The sequence below is a fragment of the Sorex fumeus genome, unplaced genomic scaffold (assembly GCF_029834395.1).
Source record: "Sorex fumeus unplaced genomic scaffold, SorFum_2.1 ptg000072l, whole genome shotgun sequence".
NCBI classification, from domain to species: Eukaryota; Metazoa; Chordata; class Mammalia; order Eulipotyphla; family Soricidae; genus Sorex; species Sorex fumeus.
The window spans coordinates 1,424,111-1,444,585 of NW_026606129.1; the positions used below are offsets into that span (position 1 = coordinate 1,424,111).

The following is a 20,475-nucleotide window of genomic DNA, read 5'->3' on the forward strand; positions in this document are numbered from 1 at the left end:
GGTCCTGTCCGAGAAATTGGGGGGGAGGGGCACAGCACGGGCTCTCTCCTGGGCCAGTCGGGGAAGGCCCCTGTCACCCAGCCGTCACCCCATCCCAGACAAGCAAAGAAGTTCAGCCAAACCCTTGGTGAGTGACCACCCTGTCACGGCACAGGTCCACACGGCGAGCACAGGGCTGGAAACCCCAGAAGAGCCTGAACTGAGGAGAGGCCCACGGCCAGCCACAGCCACAGCCACAGCCCCTCAGGGTCTCGCAAAGCCAGGCTGGGGGTGGGGTGGGTCCATCCTCTGCAGCTGCCTGCCTCAGTCTCCACGGCCCAGACCAGCTGACTCCTGCCCTTCCCTGCATAAGACACACATGAGCACCTTCCCGAGAGCCAGCACTGTTTTACGCCAAGGTCCTGTAATCCCCCCCCACCCTCCCACCCCATTCTTCATTCCAGGAGCCACAGTAGAATTTTTGACAGAGCAGTTTCACAGCTGGGATTCCCCTGCAGGCACAGGCTGGCCCCACCGACAGGACGCCCGCTTCTGCACCAGTGGTGATGCCAACACCCAGTCCTCCACTCAACAGGAGGATGCAGTTTCAGACTTCAGAGTCCTGACCAGCGACGGCAGCTGGACAGTTGTGTCTCTCCCTAAGCGAAGAAGACGGGTGAGCTGGAGGAGTCACAGCTCGATGGGACGTCACGGCAGGGCTACAGCAAAAACACACCCCTCAAAACCGTGTTTGCATCCGGGGGACGGCACCCACCTCCTTCAGCACTCTGTGAGCTGGAATCAACTGTCAGGCAGCCTGGCCCTCTCGCCCACAAACCCCAGCGCGCCACCCCCCGGAGCACTCAGCGGACGCCCAAGAGAAGAGTCAGATCTCAGCGCCATTTGTCACGAGGAAATTCATACCTGCCAGTCCCCCTGGCAGAGCTCCCTGGGCGGAGCAGCGCCCTCTGCAGAGGGCAGGAGCCCTGCCGGGGAGGGCCGAGAGCCGCTCCCGCACATCACTGCTGCGGGCGGAGCCTGGCAGGGACGTCTGAGGCCGCAAGACGCAGAGCAGGACCCCCCAGACGCAGGAAAGTCGGACCTGCAGGCCCAGCGGGAGCGTCACGCAGCCTAGGGGAGGGGGGCACCGAGTCCACAGAGAGGGTGCCCAGTGCTCAGGGCTGAATCCCAGTGTCGTGAATCTCACGGGGAAAAGCGCTCGGCCCACTTCCTTTCCCAGGTGACGAGACGACATCCAGAGGAAGCGGGAATCCAGGGCTCCACAGGTGACACACATGACAACCGTGTATCGGGGCAGCCAGCCCAGGCCAGTCTGGGAGGCAGAGCTGCGGCCCTCGTGCTGGCATGGAGGGCAGCTGCTGAGAGGCCACTGTCCTGAGGGTCTTCCAGGGAGGCTGCTGGGCCCAGAGGACTCAGGGCCCCAGGCTGCAGCGGCCAAGATAACCCGACTCACACCCCTCGGGACCAGCAGCCTTTGCTCCACGCGGACAAGCAGGGTCCTGTCCCGAGGTGGGTGAAGACGGGGAGGGCACCTGCACTTTCACACCTGTTAAGTCGTCTTACCTGTCCATGCCTCTCCCCTCACATGCCTCCCACCTGCACATCCCCTCACGTCCATGCCACTGAGCTATTCCCACCTCTAAGCTGTGCGTGCCTGCCACCTGCACACACTCCTCACCTGCACATGCCTCCCCCTGTACACGCCCCTCCCCTGTACACACCTCTCCCCTGCAAACACCTCCCACATGCACACGCCTCTCCCCTGCACGCGCCTCTCTGCTGCACATGCCTCCCACCTGCACACACCCCTCACCTGTACGCACCTCTCACCTGCACAGCCCCCCCCACCCCGCACATGCCTCTAAACTGCGCACAGTGGTACACGAGAGCCCCCGGCTGGCACCTCGACCCTCCCAGTCCCAGCAGCACCGGCTTCCGATTAGAAAAGGCACTTCTGGGGCGTCTCTGCCCGGTGGGTCCCAGGCGCCCAACAGCGGCACCCGCCTCCACAGGAGTCTATTTGCAGTCATGCTATTCCCAGTGACAGCTGGCCAGCACCTGTCTGCAGTGGCCCGCACTGCCCGCCCCCACCGACAGCCCCCGCTGCAGCCAAGCAGGGGACAGGGCTGGAGCTGTGTCCAACTCTGGGGCATGCCTGGTCAAGCTCAGTCCAGCTCAGGAAGCAACTCACCACCATGGACAAACAAGTGGCCTGCCGTCCTGGAGCAGGGCGCACACGGCAGACCCCTGTCCAGGCCCCAGGACCTCCGGGTGGCCCCTGGAGCCTGGCAGCAGAGGCCAGCACAGGGTCTCCAGGCCCTGCAGGTACCCACAAGGGACCAGCAGACACGTGTCCCTTGGGGCACAGCAGCACCCAGCACCCTACTCCTTGGCCCCCAAACCTGCGGTGCTTCCCGGGGCCCCGTCCCCTCTGGGGTCCACCCCAATACAGTGGCCACAATGCCACCACTTGTGGGACAGAAGCCTGGATGCTGTTTACTTCCGAGTGGCCAGGATGACCGTTTGGGGAAATGGTGTCACAGGACCCCTCTGGTCTCAAGAACGGGGGTCAGTAGGTCCCAGCCCTGTCTCAACATTGTCTTCACAATTACTGCACAGGACCAGGGCAGGACCAGAGGTGCAAATGGTGAAACCCAGGCCTTGCCGGGGCACGGCCTGGGCACCCGCCAAGCCCCATCTCCAGGAGTGGCGTAGGCTGATGGCAAATGCAGGGAGGCTGCTGGACACAGACCGCACGAAACAGCAAAGGCCCCGCTGAAGCCTCCGTGCTTCCCCAGGCCTCGGACACAAGTGCCAGGCCAGGCCACACTCCCGAGACGGCTCTGCTGAGCCCCACAGGCACCCTGTCCTCAGCCAGCAGAGCCGCCGTGAGCGGCCCCGGCAGCGGCCCGAGTAGGAGGGCTGGGATGGCCATGGCACGCACAGCCACACGCCGACGGCACGGTCAGCAGCTCTCCCCGCACGCAGGTCTGCGCCGGAGGCCGTTGGCACACAGGCCTGAGGGAGGAGCTCTGACTCCATGTTCACTGTTATCCCTGGTTTAGAGCGTGAATGTGGCTTTCCACGTGCTACGTCTTCAGCCAAAATCGATTTGGGCTGAATGACAGTTTGCTGTTCTCAAACAAAAGCCTGCGACAAAATGCACCTGGGCAACACCGCACAGGAGGGGCCTGAGCAGGGCTCGGGGACACCTGGTGAGGGCGGAGGGGGGCGGTGCTCCCTGCCAACCCCCGCTCCGCCCTCGCCCCGTGACCAGCCGGGGAGCCACTGGAAGGCCACGTGCAGCAGGGTCCCAGGAGAGAGACGGCTGCTCCCACTGCCCTTCGGACCCCGGAGACTGAGAAGAGGCCAGACCCGAACAAGACACCCAGGTTCCCAGCGATGGTGTTTGCAGTTCTAATTATAGCAAAAGATAAGGAGCACTTAGAAGGTTCCCACTTTCCCGAGCGGAGGGGAAAGGACGCCAGCCCTCCCCCACCCGGTCCAGCTGCTGTGAGCTGTTCCGTTCCGTTCCCCATGGCTACACTGCAGGGGGGCAGTGGCTCAGACCCTCAGACACCCCTTCCATTTCCAACAAAGCGTCAGCGGGGCGGGGGGGGGGTCTGGATCGCGTTCAGGACAGCGTAAAGTTCCACCCAGCCCGTGCGGATCTTCACTGGGTCCAGGGAGTGAGTCCCCAAACAAAGGCAGAACCCGCCTAGCTCCTGTAAGAAACGCGGGTGTGCCTCGGGGAGGGCAGGTCCTTCCCGCCCGGTGTCACGGGCACCGGCCACAGCCCCACACTCTCTCACACAGACGCACACACGTGCAACGGGCACAGGCATGCAACACCTGTGTGTTCCAGCAGAGAAAGTGGCCAGTGGACACTGGCTGCTCAGGGTCTCCAGAGAACAAGCAATTTCTTCTCCCACGCAGCGCTGCTTCTGCCGATACCCCCTGGAGACCCAGCAGGGGGACGAGCGCCCAGTCCAAGGGCCAAAGGGTCAGACCCTGGGTCCAGAGGCCACAGAGGGATGGACTGCAATGGCTCAGTCCATGAACTGCAGGGTCCAGAGCCACAGAGGACAGAAGCTGGGTCCAGGGCCACAGAGGGACAGGCGTCTGGTCCAGGGGCCGTAGAGGGGTGGGCACCCAGTCCAGGGGCTGCAGAGGGATGGGAGCCCAGGCCAGGGACCACAGAGAGATAAATGCCAGGTCCGAGGATCACAGAAGAGGAAGCCAGGTCCAAGCTGATAGATAGAGTAGGGTGGCCAGGCCACAAGAGGGCTTGTGGGCAGCAGCTGCTGAGGCGGAAGGCGCCCCGGGCCACAGCCCGAGAGTGAGGCTGGGCCACACCTGGAACCTGGGAGCTGCAGTCGCAGTGCTCAGTGGACAGATGGACAGTCCTGGAGCCAAGACACTCTAGGACGAGCACGAGGTGACCCCCCAGCTCACATCCTCGAGCACTGCTGGGACTGGGGGCAGCTCCCTTTGCCGGCCACAGGCTGCGCGGGGCCCCTTCCTGCAGTGGACAGTGGGCGTGGGTCAGAGACAGATGAGCTGAGAGCAGCCCCTCCTGCTCAGACACAGGTGGTGGGACACGGGTGCCCAGCGTCCGCAGACAAGCAGGGTCAGCAGAACGCCCGTCACTCAGGGCACATGAGAGCCTCAGGCTCACCTAGGGAGACCCTGAAGGGAGGGGGCGCAGCACAGTGTCCCCTCTGCACCCCCTTCGCCTCACTGGGACAGACGGGCTTGCTGGTGTCACAAGCACGTTTCGGGCAGCGTGGGTGAACTTCCAAGCTCAGGCTCCAACAGGACAGGGCTGACATGGGGGGGCACGGGTGGCTACCGGGCGCAGATGCCAGGATGCACAGGACCGGGCTGTGTTCGGCAATGTGGCAGAGGCCCAGCGGGGAGGACTGGCCCTGCACCTGCACACGGGCACCTACTGACGCTGATCCGAGGCTTCCAACAGTCGAGCTACACCTCCAGGGAGGAGAGGTCATCTCCTGTGAGGCAAGAGCCCACACCCCAGGGAGGAGAGGCCACCTCCTGCCCACCACGGCAGCCCCCGGGCTCCTGCGAGGCATGAGCCCAGATCAGGTGCTGGCCCGAACAAGCTCGCGGGGGCCCCTGTGCACTGTGGGGGCACCTTCACTTGCCCACCAGGGGTAAGGAGAGGATGCCCGGCAGGACAGGCTCCCCATGAACAGCCGCGGTCAGTCCAGCTCCACGGCAAGGTCAGTCGTGCCCTCTCTGAGCGACACGCATGGGTCCATGCACGCCTCTGGAAGACGCCTCACCAGTGGGATCCACGCCCGGGCTCTCGCCAGGGGCTCCCAGCCCAGAGCTTCCCAGGACAAACGGCTGCATCAGGTGGAAACTGACCTCCCGAACCCCGTTAGTCTCAACAGGACTCCCAAGGTGGGGTGCACTTCCTGAAGGCACCCCAGGGCATGCAGAAGCTCAGGGGGCGCTCTCAGCTCCTCTGGGGGCAGCTGGCCCCGGTTGGGTCTGCGCTGTCCCCGAACACAAGGAGGTGGGGATAATGTGTGTGTGGAGTTTGGGGGCACTGGGCACTCCACGGAGCTGTGCCCCTCAGAGTGTTTAGGGGCATGGGGCTCAGGAGGGGCGGGGCACGGGCCAGTCTCTGTACGCCACCTGGGACCGAGCAGCCGTCACTCCGCGGCGCCAAGAGCCCACGTGAGGCTACCACACAGTGGCACGCTCACAGCTCTGGCTCACACCAAACAAGTCCCAGACACACCATAAAGCCAGAGCAGACAACACCTGGGGTCCGACTGCCCCTCGCCCAGCAGAGACCAAACTTCAGCACTGAGGCGAAGATGTCCAGTGTCCACAGTACGCACAACACTGCCTGTGCCTGCTGGGGCCATGCAGGAGCTTCCAACACCAGGCATGCACTGGGCTGCCAACAGCCCCACTGTGCCATGGCACCACGGCTGCCGCACCGTGCCCCACACATGGCCAGGCCCCACGGACACGCTCAGACCCACGACGCACCCTCAGCCCATGGAGCCACGTGTACCTCGAGGATCTGGTCCTGGATCTGCAGACCTCCGTCCTTGGCAGCAGGTCCGCTCTCCACTATCTTGGAAACAAAGATGCCTTCGCTGGAGGACCCGTCCTGGTTGTCCTTGGGGGAGAGGACACGCAAGAGGACATTACTCTGCATCCCGGAAAGGGTCAAAACTCACCAGCCCTGCCTACCCTTCTGAAGGCCCACGGTGCGGGGGGGCAGAGGCGGCCCCTGCATTAATTAACTGGACACCCACAGGTGAGCGAGTGCCCCCCCAGGGGGCAGGTGCACACCGACCCTCCATGCAGTCCCAGGCTGGTGTCTGCCCACCCCGGCTCTGGGATGGGTTAGCACCAGCTCTGCCCCTGCTGCACCCTGAAGGAGCCTCACCAGCAGGGAGGCTGGCATCGCTCCCGCAAGGCTGCACCAACACCCGCCCACGCTGTGGCCTGGCTCCCGCTGACTGTCTGGGTTCTCAGCAGGACCTCCTGGTCTCAGGAAACCACGTCCTCTCACAGCATTGGCCCCAAGACCTTCAGAAAGTGCATGGGCACCTGCCCCCACCCCCAAACACACCCCCTCAGCACCAGGACTAAGACTAGGCTTTCTAGCAGTGGATAATCTGATTATGAAAAGAGGCTTTTATTAGGCTCCGATTTGCATCAGAAAAGGCTACTGCTCAAACCCCACCCTGCAAGTCCAGATCTCCAGGCCTGAGCTAAACGGAAAAGGCTCCAGGAGCTCATTCCTGAGGCTGCCCCAGCAGCAGGGGGGACGCCCACGAAGGGGGTGCTAGGGTGCAGGGAGACAGGTGGCAGCGGGCACACGCACGCTGCCCCCAAACCAGGCCCCTGGGTCACCCTGGGAGCCCCCACACTCTGACACCCACCGTCTGGCCACATGCCCACAGCAGTTTCCCCCGGAGAAACTATTTCAGCAAAGCCCGCTCTGCCGGAAACAGGATCCCGCGTGGGCAGAAATGGCCCGAGCACCACCACGTTCCCCACCCAGGGGCACGAGAGCAGAGACGTCCCAGAGACGGAGCACTGAGGCCCAGGCTCAGAAACACACACGCCTCTGCTCACCACAGTGTGCATCCCACACACGCGCGCGCGCGCGCGCGCACACACACACACACATACATAGGGACACACGGAGAGACATGCACACACACAGGGGACACACAGCCATGCACACACAAACACACACAGGGACACATACACAAGGACACACAGGGACACACGTGAGGACATGCACAGGGACACAGAAACACAGGGACACACACAGAGACACACAGGGTCACACAGGAACACATGCACACACAGGGTCACACGAGGACACATAGGAACACACACGCGATCACACAGACACAAACACACAGGGACACAACCAGACTCACAGAGACAGACACACACAGACAGACATGAGGACATGCACAGCAACACAAGCATAGAAACATGCAGGGACTCACACAAGGAAATAAACACACAAACACACAGGAACATATTGGAACACACATACACCAAGTCCAGATACGCATAGAGACATTCAATCATGCGGGTACACACACACACAAAGACACACAGGCACATACTGACATGCAGACGCAGAGACACACACAGACACACAGACACACACAGACACCTCTGAAGCGCTGGCTCCAAGCACAGCAAGCGCACACCCGACGCAGTCTCCCTGGGCCTGGCTGCCATACTGCTGGGACAGCCTGACCCTGGCAAGGCCTGCAGGCCTTCCCGGCTGTGCAAGGGACCTGCACCCCCCTGCCCCGCCCCCCGGCCCCTCAGGTACAAGCTGCCACTAGGAGGCTCACGTGCAGCTCGGCAGCGTCTGCCCTCACCCCCCCCCACACACACACCTGCTCCAGTGCTCATGGACGGCAGTGGGGACAGAGCCACGTTCTGCTCAAGACAGCTCCCAGGCAGCTCACGGCAGGAGCTGGGACCCCTTGAGGCCGCCCCGTCCTGGCCACAGGCCCTCAGGTGTGAGTCTGGGGCGGTTCCCTCACCAGCCCCTGCTAAGCTCTGCTCACGCGGCTTCTGACCGCAGCCACCACCACACCGCGCCCGGAAACCTGTCGCCAGGCACACGGGCTCAGAGGTGCAGGCCTGGCCCCGCCGCGGCCCTCGGAGGCCACGGTCCAAGCCGCTGTCCTGGGCCCAGCGCTGTGCTCCGGCCTGGGAAGCAGGCCTGTGAGCGTGGCTGGCTGCTCTGCAGAGCTCCACAGTGTGTTGGTGGGGTTTTCTCGAGGAAAATTCCAGAAACCTGAACAAACCCGTAAGCAAACCCTGGAGTCGGGGTGAAGACAGGGCAGGAGCCGGGGCCTGGGTGGAATCCACAGAGAGGAGCAAACCCTGGAGAAGACGGGGCCTCGCCCCGGGTGCGTCCAGCAAGAGCGGCTGACCAGGCCGGGGGGCGTGACTGAGAAGGGGGCAGGCTCCGGGGAGCCTGAGCTGGCCCCCTCAGCCCCATGTCCCCAAGACGCGGCCTGCCTGACCCTCTCCTCTGGCCCTGAGGGACCCACCTTGGGCTGTCTCCAGGCTGCGGAGCCCAGCAGGGGGCCTCGCTCTGCTATTTTGGCTAATCAGGGCGAGTCGGGAAACACGACACACACCCCCCCACGCGGCTCTATTTTCCTCCAGGACACGCACGAAGTTCCTGCAGAAAGAGGCCGCGAGCCCGGCGAGGGCTGCCTCACGCAGCTGGTGTCTCCTGACGTCACGCGGGCGAGAAACACAGCCGCCCTCAGCCTGGCACCCAGAAGGGGCCCTTCCGAGGGAGCTGCGCCGCGGCTCAGACTTGGAGGGAACAGCTGCCCGTGTGGGCTCTGGGGCAAGGAACCCGGAAACTCCCGGGACGCGGGGTGCCGAGGGCTGCCTGCGTGCGTGCCCTGCTGGCAGAGACCAGGGTGCCCGGCCGAGCTGCCCAGCCCCCCGGCCCTCACGGTCACGCCAGGCTCGCGCGGGCGTGGTGCTTGCGAGTGCCGCTGTTTTTCCCCTCCCTCCGTGCTTCTCCCTCTAAGCCTCAATGAAGGGGGTCAGCGCAGCAAAACCCCTCGGGGCACACCCACCCCACCTCAGCCTGCAACAAACCTCCCCACGGCCCCTCCTGCCGCTCTGCGGGCAGCCACCAGCCACCTGAGTCCCCTGGAAAACCGCACGTGTTCTGTGCAGATGAGCGTGTGCCGTGCGTTTGCCTGTGTGGATCTGTGCCTCCAGTGGATCTGCGCGTGTTTGAGTGTGTGCCTTATAGGTCTGTGTGTCTGCGCCTCTGTGTCCTGTGTATCTGTGTCCCTAAGTGTCCACGTGTGCCTGTGTGTCACTGTGAGTGTGTGTGTGTGTGTTCCTGTGTGTCCCTATGTCCCTGTGTTTCTGTGCCCCTGTGCATGTCCTCACGTGTGTCCCTGTGTGTCCTTGTGTATTTGTGTCCCGTGTGTGTCCCCAGGTGTATCCCTGTGTGTGTCCCTGTGTGTGTGTGTATGTGTGCATGTCTCTCTGGGTGTCCTGGGTATGTCCCTCTGTGTGTGCAGGTCTCTCTGGGTGTCCCCTGTGTGTGTGTGTGTGTGCGCGCGCGCATGTGTGTGTGTGGGTAGGCATGCACAGTGTGGTGTGCAGAGTCGTGTGCGTTCCTGAGCCTGGGCCTCAGTGCTCCGTCTCTGGGGCGTCTCTGCTCTCGTGCCCCTGGGTGGGGAACGTGGTGGTGCTCGGGCCATTTCTGCCCACGCGGGATCCTGTTTCCGGCAGAGCGGGCTTTGCTGAAATAGTTTCTCTGGGGGAAACTGCTGTGGGCACGTGGCCAGACGGTGGGTGTCAGAGTGTGGAGGCCCTGGGTCACCCCGGGGCCTGGTTTGGGGGCAGCGTGCGTGTGCCCGCTGCCACCTGTCCCCCTGCACACCAGCACCCCCCTCGTGGGCGTCCCTCCTGCTGCTGGGAAGCCTCAGGAACAAGCCCCTGGAGCCTCTGGGGCAGGAACCAGCCACGTTCAGCCACACGTGGCCACCTGGAGTTCTGGCGCAGGCACGCCCCTTGTCCAGCTGCCCTGCCCACACGTGACCTCAGCTGTCCACGCAGTGCCCGTCCCCGGTGGGGACAACAAAACACCCCCCAGGAGAAGACGGTCTTAAACCAGCAGCCACAGTAACAGAACAAAGGCCAGGGGTGAGGCCTCACCCACTCCGGGTGCCTCCCCCTGCCCTTTCGCCCACACCCGGCCGCGCCCCTGCCTCCCACCTACCGTGCAGGGTCGGCCGCCGATGATGTTGAAGCCCAGGGAGCCGGCAGCCCGGTGCAGCACGAGCTTCATGCTCTTGGTCTCCTCGCCCTGTGGGAAGAGAACCAGGGTTCAGCCTCCGCGGGGCGGGGGAGGGGCCGCCCCAGGCTGGCACAGCCCCCGGCCCCCACCCGCCCCCCAGCACGTGGGCCCTGCCCGGTGGCATCCCCAGGGGCTCTGAAATCCCAGCGGGCTCCGAGAGGCCTGCCAGAGGGAGGACGCCCCCTGCCCCGCTCTCTCTCGAGAGCAACGGACAAAAATAGCCTCGACCTGCACAGCCACTTGCTGAGTCAGCGGCAGAGGCAGCGCTGCAGCTCGAGGACAAAGCTGGGACGCTGCACCCTCGCCCGGGGCCCCACCCCGCACGGTCAGGCCGCCGTGCAGGGACGCTCCTGAGGCCCAGCAGGGACGGCCGACCACAGGCGGCTGGCTCTCCCTGCTGCTGGCTGGCTGCCGTGGCCGGGGTGACCGCATGGCGCAGCACAGCCTGGGCCGGGCAGTGGCACTGCCCCGCTCTGGTCCATATTTGGCCAGAAATGGCGCCAGAACCTGCGGGCAACAGGCGAGCGGAGCCTGTCCAGGCTGACAGCTCCCAGAAAGCACGGCTGTCTCTTGTGATTCAGTGCCGCCGCGTCCAAACCATCTTAGGCGTCAGACCAAAGTCTAAGCCCCAGTCACTGAGACCGAACCGATGAGTTGGCGTTATCGAGAAGTTTCGACTGGGGAAACTCCGAGGCTGCTCGGACACAGCAGGCCCGGCCGCTTGCTGCAGCCCCTCTCGGACACCACCAGTGGCCTCCAGGCTGGGGCCCCGGAGCCGAGTCAGCCCTGGACAGACCTGGCTCTCACTCACGCAAGCCCCAGCTCGCAGCACTGCCTGGAGGAGTCAGAGCGGAACAGAGCGGCTCTGTTCACCCCCGGCCACAGCCGCAGGTCCCCGGGCTGAGCGCCCGAGGCCCCTTCTCGCAAAAACAACCCTGGTGCACCCCGCCCACGCCAGAAACCTCCCTCCTTGAAGGACAGACAGAAAACGCTCCCCAGGGCCCCCTCAGTGCCCTGGGGTGGGGGCCACAGGGAAGGCCTCGCCCTCCTCGGGAAACCCTGGTCCACGCATCTCACTCAGGAGACTGGCCAAAGATGGAAGCGTGAGCCACAAACACAGTGGCCGGAACCTACACACAACGGCGTCGCACTCGACAGACACGAAAGGCAAACAGGGAAATCTCAGCCAGGGGGTGGGCAGCTCCAGGGTGGTCGTGCCCCTGGCTTTCCCTCCATCCACACGGCACCCCTGCAGCCATGCAGACCATGGACATGGGCAGGAGGCTGGGGCTGACCAGGCCACACAGTGGGGCAGTCCAGAGGCAAGGGACCACACAGTGGGGCAGCTCACAGCCTTGGGGCCACACTGTGGAGCAGTCCACAGCCTCGGGGCCACACAATGGGACAGCTCACACTCACAGCGCCACACAGCGGGGCAGTGCACAGGCAAGGGACCACACAGTGGGGCAGCTCACCGCCACGGGGTCACACAGTGGGACAGTCCACAGCCACGGGGCTACACAGTGGAGCAGTCCACAGCCTCAGGGCCACACAGTCAGGCAGCTCACAGCCATGGGGTCACAAAGTGGAACAGTCCACAGCCACAGGGTCACATAGTGGGACGGACAGCTCATATTCACAGGGTCACACAGTGGGGAGTCCAGAGGCAAGGGACCACACAGTGGGGCAGCTCACAGCCAAGGAACACACAGTGGGGTAGTCCACAGGCAAGGGACCACACAGTGGGGCAGCTCACAGCCACAGGGCCACATAGTGGGACAGCTCAGAGCCACGAGACCACACAGTGGGGCAGCTCACAGCCACAGGATCACGCAGTGGGGCAGTCCACAGGCAAGGGGCCACACAGTGGGACAGTCCACAGCCACAAGGCCACACAGTGAGACAGCTCACAGTCACGGGGTCACACACAGTGGAACAGTCCACAGCCACAGGGTCACACTGTGGACAGGCTCTCAGTCATGGGACCTGCCCTATCCAAATCCCCGTCCCACATACTGGGCCTCAGCGCATCACTCAGGATCAGACTTGTTACTTCCTGCATCACTGGGGCTTTAAGACAGGCTCCCTCTGAGGTGCAGTCATGGGAGCAACCAGGCTTCCCCACAAGTGACCCCTACAGGGACTGCGATGGCATCTCCCAGGGGTAGTCCTGTTCTCTCCAGCCACAGAGCCCCTTGGAAGCCAGTGGGAGGAACAGCCACTGCCCAGAATACCCAGGTGTACAGTGAAACCTCCAAGCCGGGGGTGGAGTGTCTGGTCCCAGAAGCCTCAGAGATTTGGGAGAGCAAGGCCTGAAGGACAGACACAAGCCATGATCCGTCACAACGTGTGTTGACCGATGAGCACGTCCACATGAACGCGAAGCTCCAACACAGCACTCAGCTGCCTCTCGCAGTACATCCCCAGAGACAAGCCGCGATCCACGAGAAACACGGCCACCTCCATGACTATCCCCACAGGTGCAGTCCAGGCTCTACCATGGTACAGGCCCTCACAGGGGCTGCCACGCCTCATCGAAAACGCTTTATGGCAGGAGGCTGCTCTGGGGGCCACGTCCACCCAACAGCAGATGGTCCACCACAGCAGTGTCCACCTCAACGAGCTCATCCACACAGACACGGGCCGTTATCCATAACATCTGTAACCACCCCGGGGACTGTGTCCACAGAGACCCAGGGCAGGATAGTTCACTGCACATGGCCACTCAGAAACCACATCCACACAGACACAGTATGAGACTGATCACGTGCCCACACAGGGAACGTGCCCACACAGACACAGTCCCTGACCCATCACAGCACACGGTGGCCGCAGGGCCCACGTCCACGTCCACTTTTCCCAGCACTCAGCTGGGGCCGTGGGCAGCGCTGACTTGGCAGGCAGAGAGAGACCCGAGGAGACGGAGGACATGTGACAGCGTGCTGGTGGCAGGACCGTGAGGCAGGGGAGCGGGCTTGACCCAGTGATCCAGCCCTGGGAAGGGCTCAGGCGTGGTCGTGCAGACAGAAGTGGCGATGAGACTCAAAGACACACAGGTTCTGACAGACTGAGAGGAAGAGGAGGAGGAATGAAACTAACAGGGCAGCAACCACAGACAGGGGCCTGGCCCCCCCTCCACAACTGCCCCGCCAGAGGCTGGGACCCCCGGGGCAGAGCAGTTCCTCTGGGTGGCCGGGGCGTCACAGCAGATCCCAGCTGCCCAGGAGCTATGGCTGAGCATGAGAGAGACAACACAGGCAGCCACATCTCAGCACCAAGAGGACAGGCCTGCGGGCCGCAGTGCTGCCAAGGGCGCCTGCTGGACAGCTGTCCACCCCTTCACGCTGGCCTCCACGGACCCGGTTTCGAGGGTCTTTGCTGACATAGCAGGACCTGGAGTGGGACTGACCCAAACAATGTCCCGCCACCCAAACAGCGTTGGTTCGGCAGCACAAGGCCTAAGTGAGGGAACAGGAGGGAAGGAACATGCCTGTGGGACAAACAGGATTTAGGGGCACTTTGTGTCTTTGAGACACTGTTTCTTCCTGTGCCCCCGAGCAGCGTCTCCTGGGCAAAGCCCCCTGCACTGTGGAGGTGCTGTCACTGTCTCCTCCGAGATCCATACCGCAAGCCTGGACGCGTGCCCCCTCCTAGTTACACACGCTGGCCCGGAGTCCATCCCGGCCGTGCTCCTGGGGTGAGAAGCTGGCTGGAAGGACCCAGACCCATGTCGGGACCTCTCAGCTGTGGGGCCGCCGCCTCCCACGTGGGGACAGGAAATCAGGGTGGGCCAGCAGAAGAGAGATGCCCACTGCTCCGCTCCCGAGGGGGGGTCCCACAGCAAGAGCAGAGGCTGAGCGGGTCTGCGGGGAAGAGAGTCCGGCAAGGTCAAAGTGCAGCTGAGAAGGGACTCGCGGGGGTCTCAGGAAGGAAGACAGGAGCAAAGGGGCTGGGGGTGGAGCAGAGGGTGAGGGTGGGTGGGCCAAGGGAGAAGCGAGGAGGGAAGGGGCAAGGAGGAGAGGGTGGGACGGGAGAGGAGTTGAGGGTGGGGGGGAGAGGAAGCGAGGGTGAGGATGGGTAAGAGGTGAGGGTGGGAGGTGAGAGGAGGAGGTGAGGATGGAGAGACCAGGCGAGGAGGTGAGGTTCGAGGGGGGCCCAGAGGGCGAGGGGAGGCGTCAAGGAGAGGAGGTGAGAGCGGGTGAGGGGAGGAGGGGAGGGTGAGGGGAGGAGGGGAGGACTGATGTGGCGCGAGCGTCCCAAGAGCGAGTCAGCACCGCCCAGGCGCACTAGCAGGGGAGACCCAGGAACCGCGGGCAGAGCGAGCTCCGTCTACGCGAAGCCGCTGGTGACGTGCTCGGGCCCTGGTGCCGCCTCTCATGCAGGTGCTACAGCCGCCTCAGCCGCCTCAGCGCTGAGGCACCCAGAGACCCCAAGCGCCACCACAGACCCGACTTCCTGTGCTGCGCTGCACATTCCCCGGACCCAGAACGGGAGGTCCCCGTCCCCAGCCCAGAGAGGGTCCCGTGTGACAGGGAGGATAAACCCAGGCCACGTCGGGCGAAGGAGGACGCAGGCAGGCAGGAGGCTGCTGAGATCGAGCCGATCCCACCCTCCAAACTCTGGAGAGCTTCGGGCAGGGCCGCGGAGGCCAGGGGGTGTGGAGCGGCCTCGGGGGCCCCCAACTCTGCTGAGGACGCCAATGGCAGCGTGTGAGAGACCTGGTGTGCGGAGAGGCGACGTAAGGCAGGAGCACCCAGAAGGGTCCCCAGAGTTCAGGAGGCGAGAGCAGAGGTTGAATACCGGGGGGAAAGGGCATGGCAGAGGCCACAGGACTGACAGAGGGTGCTGGTGGCTCTGAGGGTGAGTGACTGTGGCCTGAGGGTGAGTGACTGTGGCCTGAGGGTGAGTGACTGTGGCCTGAGGGTGAGTGACTGTGGCCTGAGGGTGAGTGACTGTGGCCTGAGGGTGAGTGACTGTGGCCTGAGGGTGAGTGACTGTGGCCTGAGGGTGAGTGACTGTGGCTGTGAGGGTGACTGACAATGGCCTGAGGGTGACTGACAGTGGCCTGAGCATGTCAAGGCCTGAGGGTGACAGTGGCCTGAGGGTGACAGTGGCCTGAGGGTGAGAGACTGGCCTGAGGGTGTCAAGGCCTGAGGGTGACAGTGGCCTGAGGGTGACTGACAATGGCCTGAGCATGTCAAGGCCTGAGGGTGACAGTGGCCTGAGGGTGAGAGACAGTGGCCTGAGGGTGTCAAGGCCTGAGGGTGACAGTGGCCTGAGGGTGAGTGACAGTGTCCTGAGGGTGAGTGATAATGTCCTGAGGATGAGTGACAGTGGCCTGAGGGTGACAGTGGCTGTGCGGGTTAGTGACAGTGGCTGTGAGGGTGAGTGACAGTGGCCTGAGAGTGAGTGACAGTGGCCTGAGGGTGACAGTGCTGTGCGGGTGAGTGACAGTGGCTGTGAGGGTGAGTGACAGTGTCCTGAGGGAGAGTGATAGTGGCTGTGAGGGTGAGTGACAGTGGCCTGAGAGTGAGTGACAGTGTCCTGAGGATGAGTGACAGTGGCCTGAGGGTGAGTGACAGTGTCCTGAGGATGAGTGACAGTGGCTGTGAGGGTGAGTGACAGTGGCCTGAGAGTGAGTGACAGTGTCCTGAGGATGAGTGACAGTGGCTGTGAGGGTGAGTGACAGTGGCCTGAGGGTGAGTGACAGTGGCCTGAGGATGAGTGATAGTGGCTGTGAGAGTGAGTGACAGTGGCCTGAGGGTGAGTGACAGTGGCTGTGCGGGTGACGGTGGCTGTGAGGGTGAGTGACAGCGGCTGTGAGAGTGAGTGGTGAAGCGTGCCCATCCATCCGTCTGAGTGACCGTGGCCGGCCTAAGGGCCCGTCAGCCAGGGGCCAGGCTGTGAGCTGTCGACAACTCCAAGGTATGGCCGGGACAGCTCAGGGGAAGGGGCCGCGGATGCCGTGGGGCTTGTGTCCGCAGAACTGGGGCGAGGGGGGGTCCCCAGAGGGGCCCCTGCAAGCCCCGCTGCGGGCAGGGGTCCCCGGACTTCCTGCTGGCCTTTCTCGAACAGAGCCGACGCTGGGGCGAGCGCCTCTCGGCTAAGTGCCGACCGGTTGCAGGGCGGGGGCCGGAGGTCGTGGCAGAGCTGAAGCAGGACACGCCTGCCAGGTGACCCCGGCGGGGCGGCCCGCTCGCCCACCAAGCCCACCCTGAGCGAGCAGCGAAGCCGAGGGGGATGGAGCTGAGGGCCGCGGACAAGCCCTGGGTGTGGAGCGAGCCCGGGGAGGGGCGGGGAGGGGCGGGTCTCCCCGGTGCAGGGTGGGCGGTGGGAAGCCAAGCTGGACACTTCGGGCTTGGGCCGAACAGAAGCGCTGGGCCAAGGTGCGCAGGAAAGAAAACCTGATGCAGAGCATCGGCCGACAGAGGGGAGAGTGGGAGCACTCCCAGACATCATGAGGGCAGCAGGAGCACTCACAGACCATCACAGGGGGGAGAGCGGGAGCACTCACAGACATCGCTGAGGGGAGAGTGGGAGCACTCACAGACCATCACAGGGGGAGAGCGGGAGCACTCCCAGACGTCGCTGAGGGCAGCGGGAGCACTCACAGACATCGCTGAGGGGAGAGCAGGAGCACTCACAGACATCATGAGGGCAGCAGGAGCACTCACAGACCATCACAGGGGGGAGAGCGGGAGCACTCACAGACATCGCTGGGAGGAGAGTGGGAGCACTCACAGACCATCACAGGGGGGAGAGCGGGAGCACTCACAGACATCGCTGAGGGGAGAGTGGGAGCACTCACAGACCATCACAGGGGGAGAGCGGGAGCACTCCCAGACGTCGCTGAGGGCAGCGGGAGCACTCACAGACATCGCTGAGGGGAGAGCAGGAGCACTCACAGACATCATGAGGGCAGCAGGAGCACTCACAGACCATCACAGGGGGGAGAGCGGGAGCACTCCCAGTCGTCGCTGAGGGCAGCGGGGGCACTCACAGCCCTCGCTGCGGCCCGGGCCCGGCGTCGGTTTCCCGGGCAGCAGCGCCCCCCCCCCGGCCCCGCCTACCTGGGCGCCGGCCCCCGCGGGCTCCGGGGCGGCGTTGGGCTCCCCTCCTCCTCCTCCTCCTCCTGCGGCGGCGGCGGGGGGCGGGGGGCGGCGGCGGCAGCGGCGCGCGGCCTCGTGCAGCTGCAGGCGCGCGGCGGCGGCGGCCAGCTGGGCCCGCAGCGCCTCCTGGCGGCGGCCCGCGCGCAGCGCCGCCCGCAGCGCCCGCGCGCAGCAGTGTCCGGCGGGCGGGGGCGGGGGCGGGGGCGGGGGCGGCGCGGGCGGGGGCGCGGGCGGCGTCGTGGGCGTCGCGGGCGTCGTGGTGGGCGTCGTCGGCGTCGGGCGGCCGCAGGCGCGGGCGCAGCGCGCGGGCGCGAAGCCGCAGCGCTCCAGGTGCGCGGGCAGCTGCTGCAGCGGCAGGACCCGGGCGCAGCCGCGCGCCGCGTGCGCGCACTTGACGTCCAGCTTGAGCACCAGGCGCTCGAGCGGCGGGACGCGGTGCAGCGCGCGCGGGGACAGGCGGCCGCGGCAGCGCGCGGGGCAGCGGCCCTCGCGGCCCACCCGGGGCAGCACGCAGCGCGCGCAGAAGACGTGGCCGCAGGGCGCGGCCAGCGGCTCCTCCAGCACCCGGCGGCACAGCGCGCACTGCAGCTCGGGCGCCACGTCGCCGTCGAAGCGGTCCAGCTCGAAGCCCATGGCGCGGCGGCGGCGGCCCCGCGTCCCCCGCGGCCCGCGTCCCCGCGGCCCCGCCGTCCCCGCCGGCCGCGCGCCCCGACTGCGCCTCCGCGCCGGACTTCCCGGCCGCGCCGCCCCGGGACTCCCCCGCCGTATTGGCGCGAGTGCGCGCGCAGCGCGGCCGGCCGGCGCGGGCGGGGGGCGCGGCGGGGGCGCGGGCGCGGCGGGCCGCGGCGGCCGCCCCCGCCGCCCGCCGCCCGCCGCCCGCCGCCCCCGCCGGCCCCGCGGCCCCCGCCGCCCCCGCGCCCGCCGCCGAAAAGCGCGTGGGCCGCTACGCGCGCACTTACGGCCCGGCTATTTCTTGCCTTCCCGGGAAAGTTGGAGGCGCCCCGCGCCCCCGCGCCGCCGCGGTTCCGAGCGGCCCGGGCCGGGCGCCGGGGGGGCGGGAGGTCCCGACCACCCCCGCCCCCACCCCGGCCCGCTCGCTCCCGCCCGGCCCGCTGTGACCTTGGCGGGAGGGAGGGAGGGACGCCGGGCTGGCCCCGCGCTGACCTTCCCCACGGACTGTCACCGACTATTCTGAGCACCGTCACGCGGCGCTGTCACCGGCGCCCCGGGGGGCCTCTCCTGAGACCAGGAGCACCGGACCGCCCCTGCTTGGCGCTGCACCCAGGGGCGCTCGGACACCCGGAGGCTCTGCGGGGTGGAAGCGCCTTGGCAGCGCCGCCCGGTTAATTCTAGGCGCAGTCCGGGTCCGGGGAGGAAGGCCCGGCTGGGGTCTCAGCTGCCAGCAAGCCTGGGACCGGCGCAGAAGAGCTGGGGCCAGAGGCACAGAGGTGCCCCCACCCGGGAAGCTGGCCCACGAGTGTCCTGCTCGCAGGCCATGTGGCCTGACAGCCAGCCCTGCCTTCCCAGCCTCAGGGGAGAGGGCCAGCTCAGGCCCCTGCCTGGCCTCAGAGGACTGAAGTTGCAGCACCCCAGGGAGAAGGACGGGGGAGGGGGCCTCAGGAGGGCCCTGCTCCAGCACTGCAGTCGGCCCGCTGGGTGGGGCAGAGACAGAAGAAGCAGGAGCCAGCCCCCTTGCAGGCTGGCGGCCAGTCCCGGCCATGTTCCCTCGCAAACCCCTGTGAGGGGTTCGGGCGTTCTCTCAGAAACGTCCAGTAATAGTGGTGAAGCGTCCAACACCCTGCCTGGGGCCCGTCCAGAGTTACCGTAGTTACATCCGAGCGGCTGGTACAGTGAAAAGCGCAGCCAAGGCCGTTGGAGGCCGGGACTCGGTGGGGGACAGTCACTTTGGAACAACTTGGCACCTTTGGGGATGCAGAGATGGAGTGGCCAGAGAACCAGCACCCCGGTCTGCTACCAACCCACATCGCGTTCTTCGTGAGGGACGTGGGCCCCGCTGTCCGTGAGCTGCGGGGGTGTCACCGCGGCTTGGTTCTGTCACAGTAGAATGCCATCCCCAGCAGCAAGATGGAAGCGGGGACTCAGCTGGTGGGGTCTGGCTTGGAAACGTGGTCCTGAGGGAAGCTGAGCAAAGCCCCATCTCTGCAGACAACAAGGGCCCGTGGTGGTGGCTGGAGGCCAGTGCCCGGTGCAGGGGGGATGCTGCAGGTGCCGGCAGACTTGGTCCTGGTGAAACTGCTCTAGAACCTGCCTTGCTGGTGGCACCTGATTCCGCACACGCCACCACGGTTTGTGACTCACCACTCCACAGAGATGCTGTGGAGACCTTGATATGGTGCCCTGGCAGGAAGTGATCTCTGCAGGGGGCGAGTCGCATCTTAAGAAGCTCAAGGCTGTGTCCAGCAGAGGCTGAGGACACATGAGGGCAACTTCAGCGCCCAGGGCAGGCCTGGGGTGGGGCAGCACCGCAGCTGGTGCCGGCCTTGATGCGGAGGCTGCTGGGTCCAGGCCCGGCCAGCAGCGGGCCTGGAGGCGACTCCCTGGGTAACCCTGGCACCACCTGCGTCCCGCAGCCCTTTCAGTGACCAGAGGCACACTTCTCGGAGAACGGCCAGTCCCTGAGCACTGCCTGGAGAGCCCGCAGGAGAAGTCCCAGGAGGGTTGGGGCTGCTGCTGTGTCAGCTGTCCTGGGCAACGCAGGGGCCGTGGCAGGCTGTCTCAGAGGCATGCTCAGCCAGGTGGCAGGCTGAGGGCCTTCTGCAGAGCCAGCGCCACCCATGGGCAGCTGGGAAATCACCGAGCACCGCAGGGACAGCTCGCCTGGGAGACTTAACCTGGGCCCAGTGGGCCTTGCAGCAGCTGCCCCTCGGCTGCCCCTGTGTCCCCGAGCTTGCCACTGTCCTTCCCTCCAGGAGCCTCCCGGCCACTGCTCTCGTGTGGGAGTGAAGCCCTGAGCTGGGGTTTGTGAGCAGAATC

General features: G+C 65.4%; 1 protein-coding gene across 1 annotated transcript in view; it reads right to left on the reverse strand.

Moving 5' to 3' along the window:
* The window catches only part of LOC130037421 (E3 ubiquitin-protein ligase PDZRN3-like), a 97,199-nt gene extending 79,060 nt beyond the window's left edge, over window positions 1–18,139 (reverse strand). Inside the window, exons 1-5 of the mRNA XM_056129263.1 lie at window positions 17,698–18,139; window positions 17,544–17,607; window positions 17,443–17,501; window positions 10,295–10,381; window positions 6,053–6,160 (exon numbers count right to left, since the gene is read on the reverse strand). Of these exons, the coding sequence (XP_055985238.1) occupies window positions 6,053–6,160; window positions 10,295–10,381; window positions 17,443–17,501; window positions 17,544–17,607; window positions 17,698–18,114 (735 nt within the window). The 5' untranslated portion in view covers window positions 18,115–18,139. The remainder of the gene's footprint in view (window positions 1–6,052; window positions 6,161–10,294; window positions 10,382–17,442; window positions 17,502–17,543; window positions 17,608–17,697) is intronic.
* Between the last annotated feature and the right edge of the window lie 2,336 nt (window positions 18,140–20,475).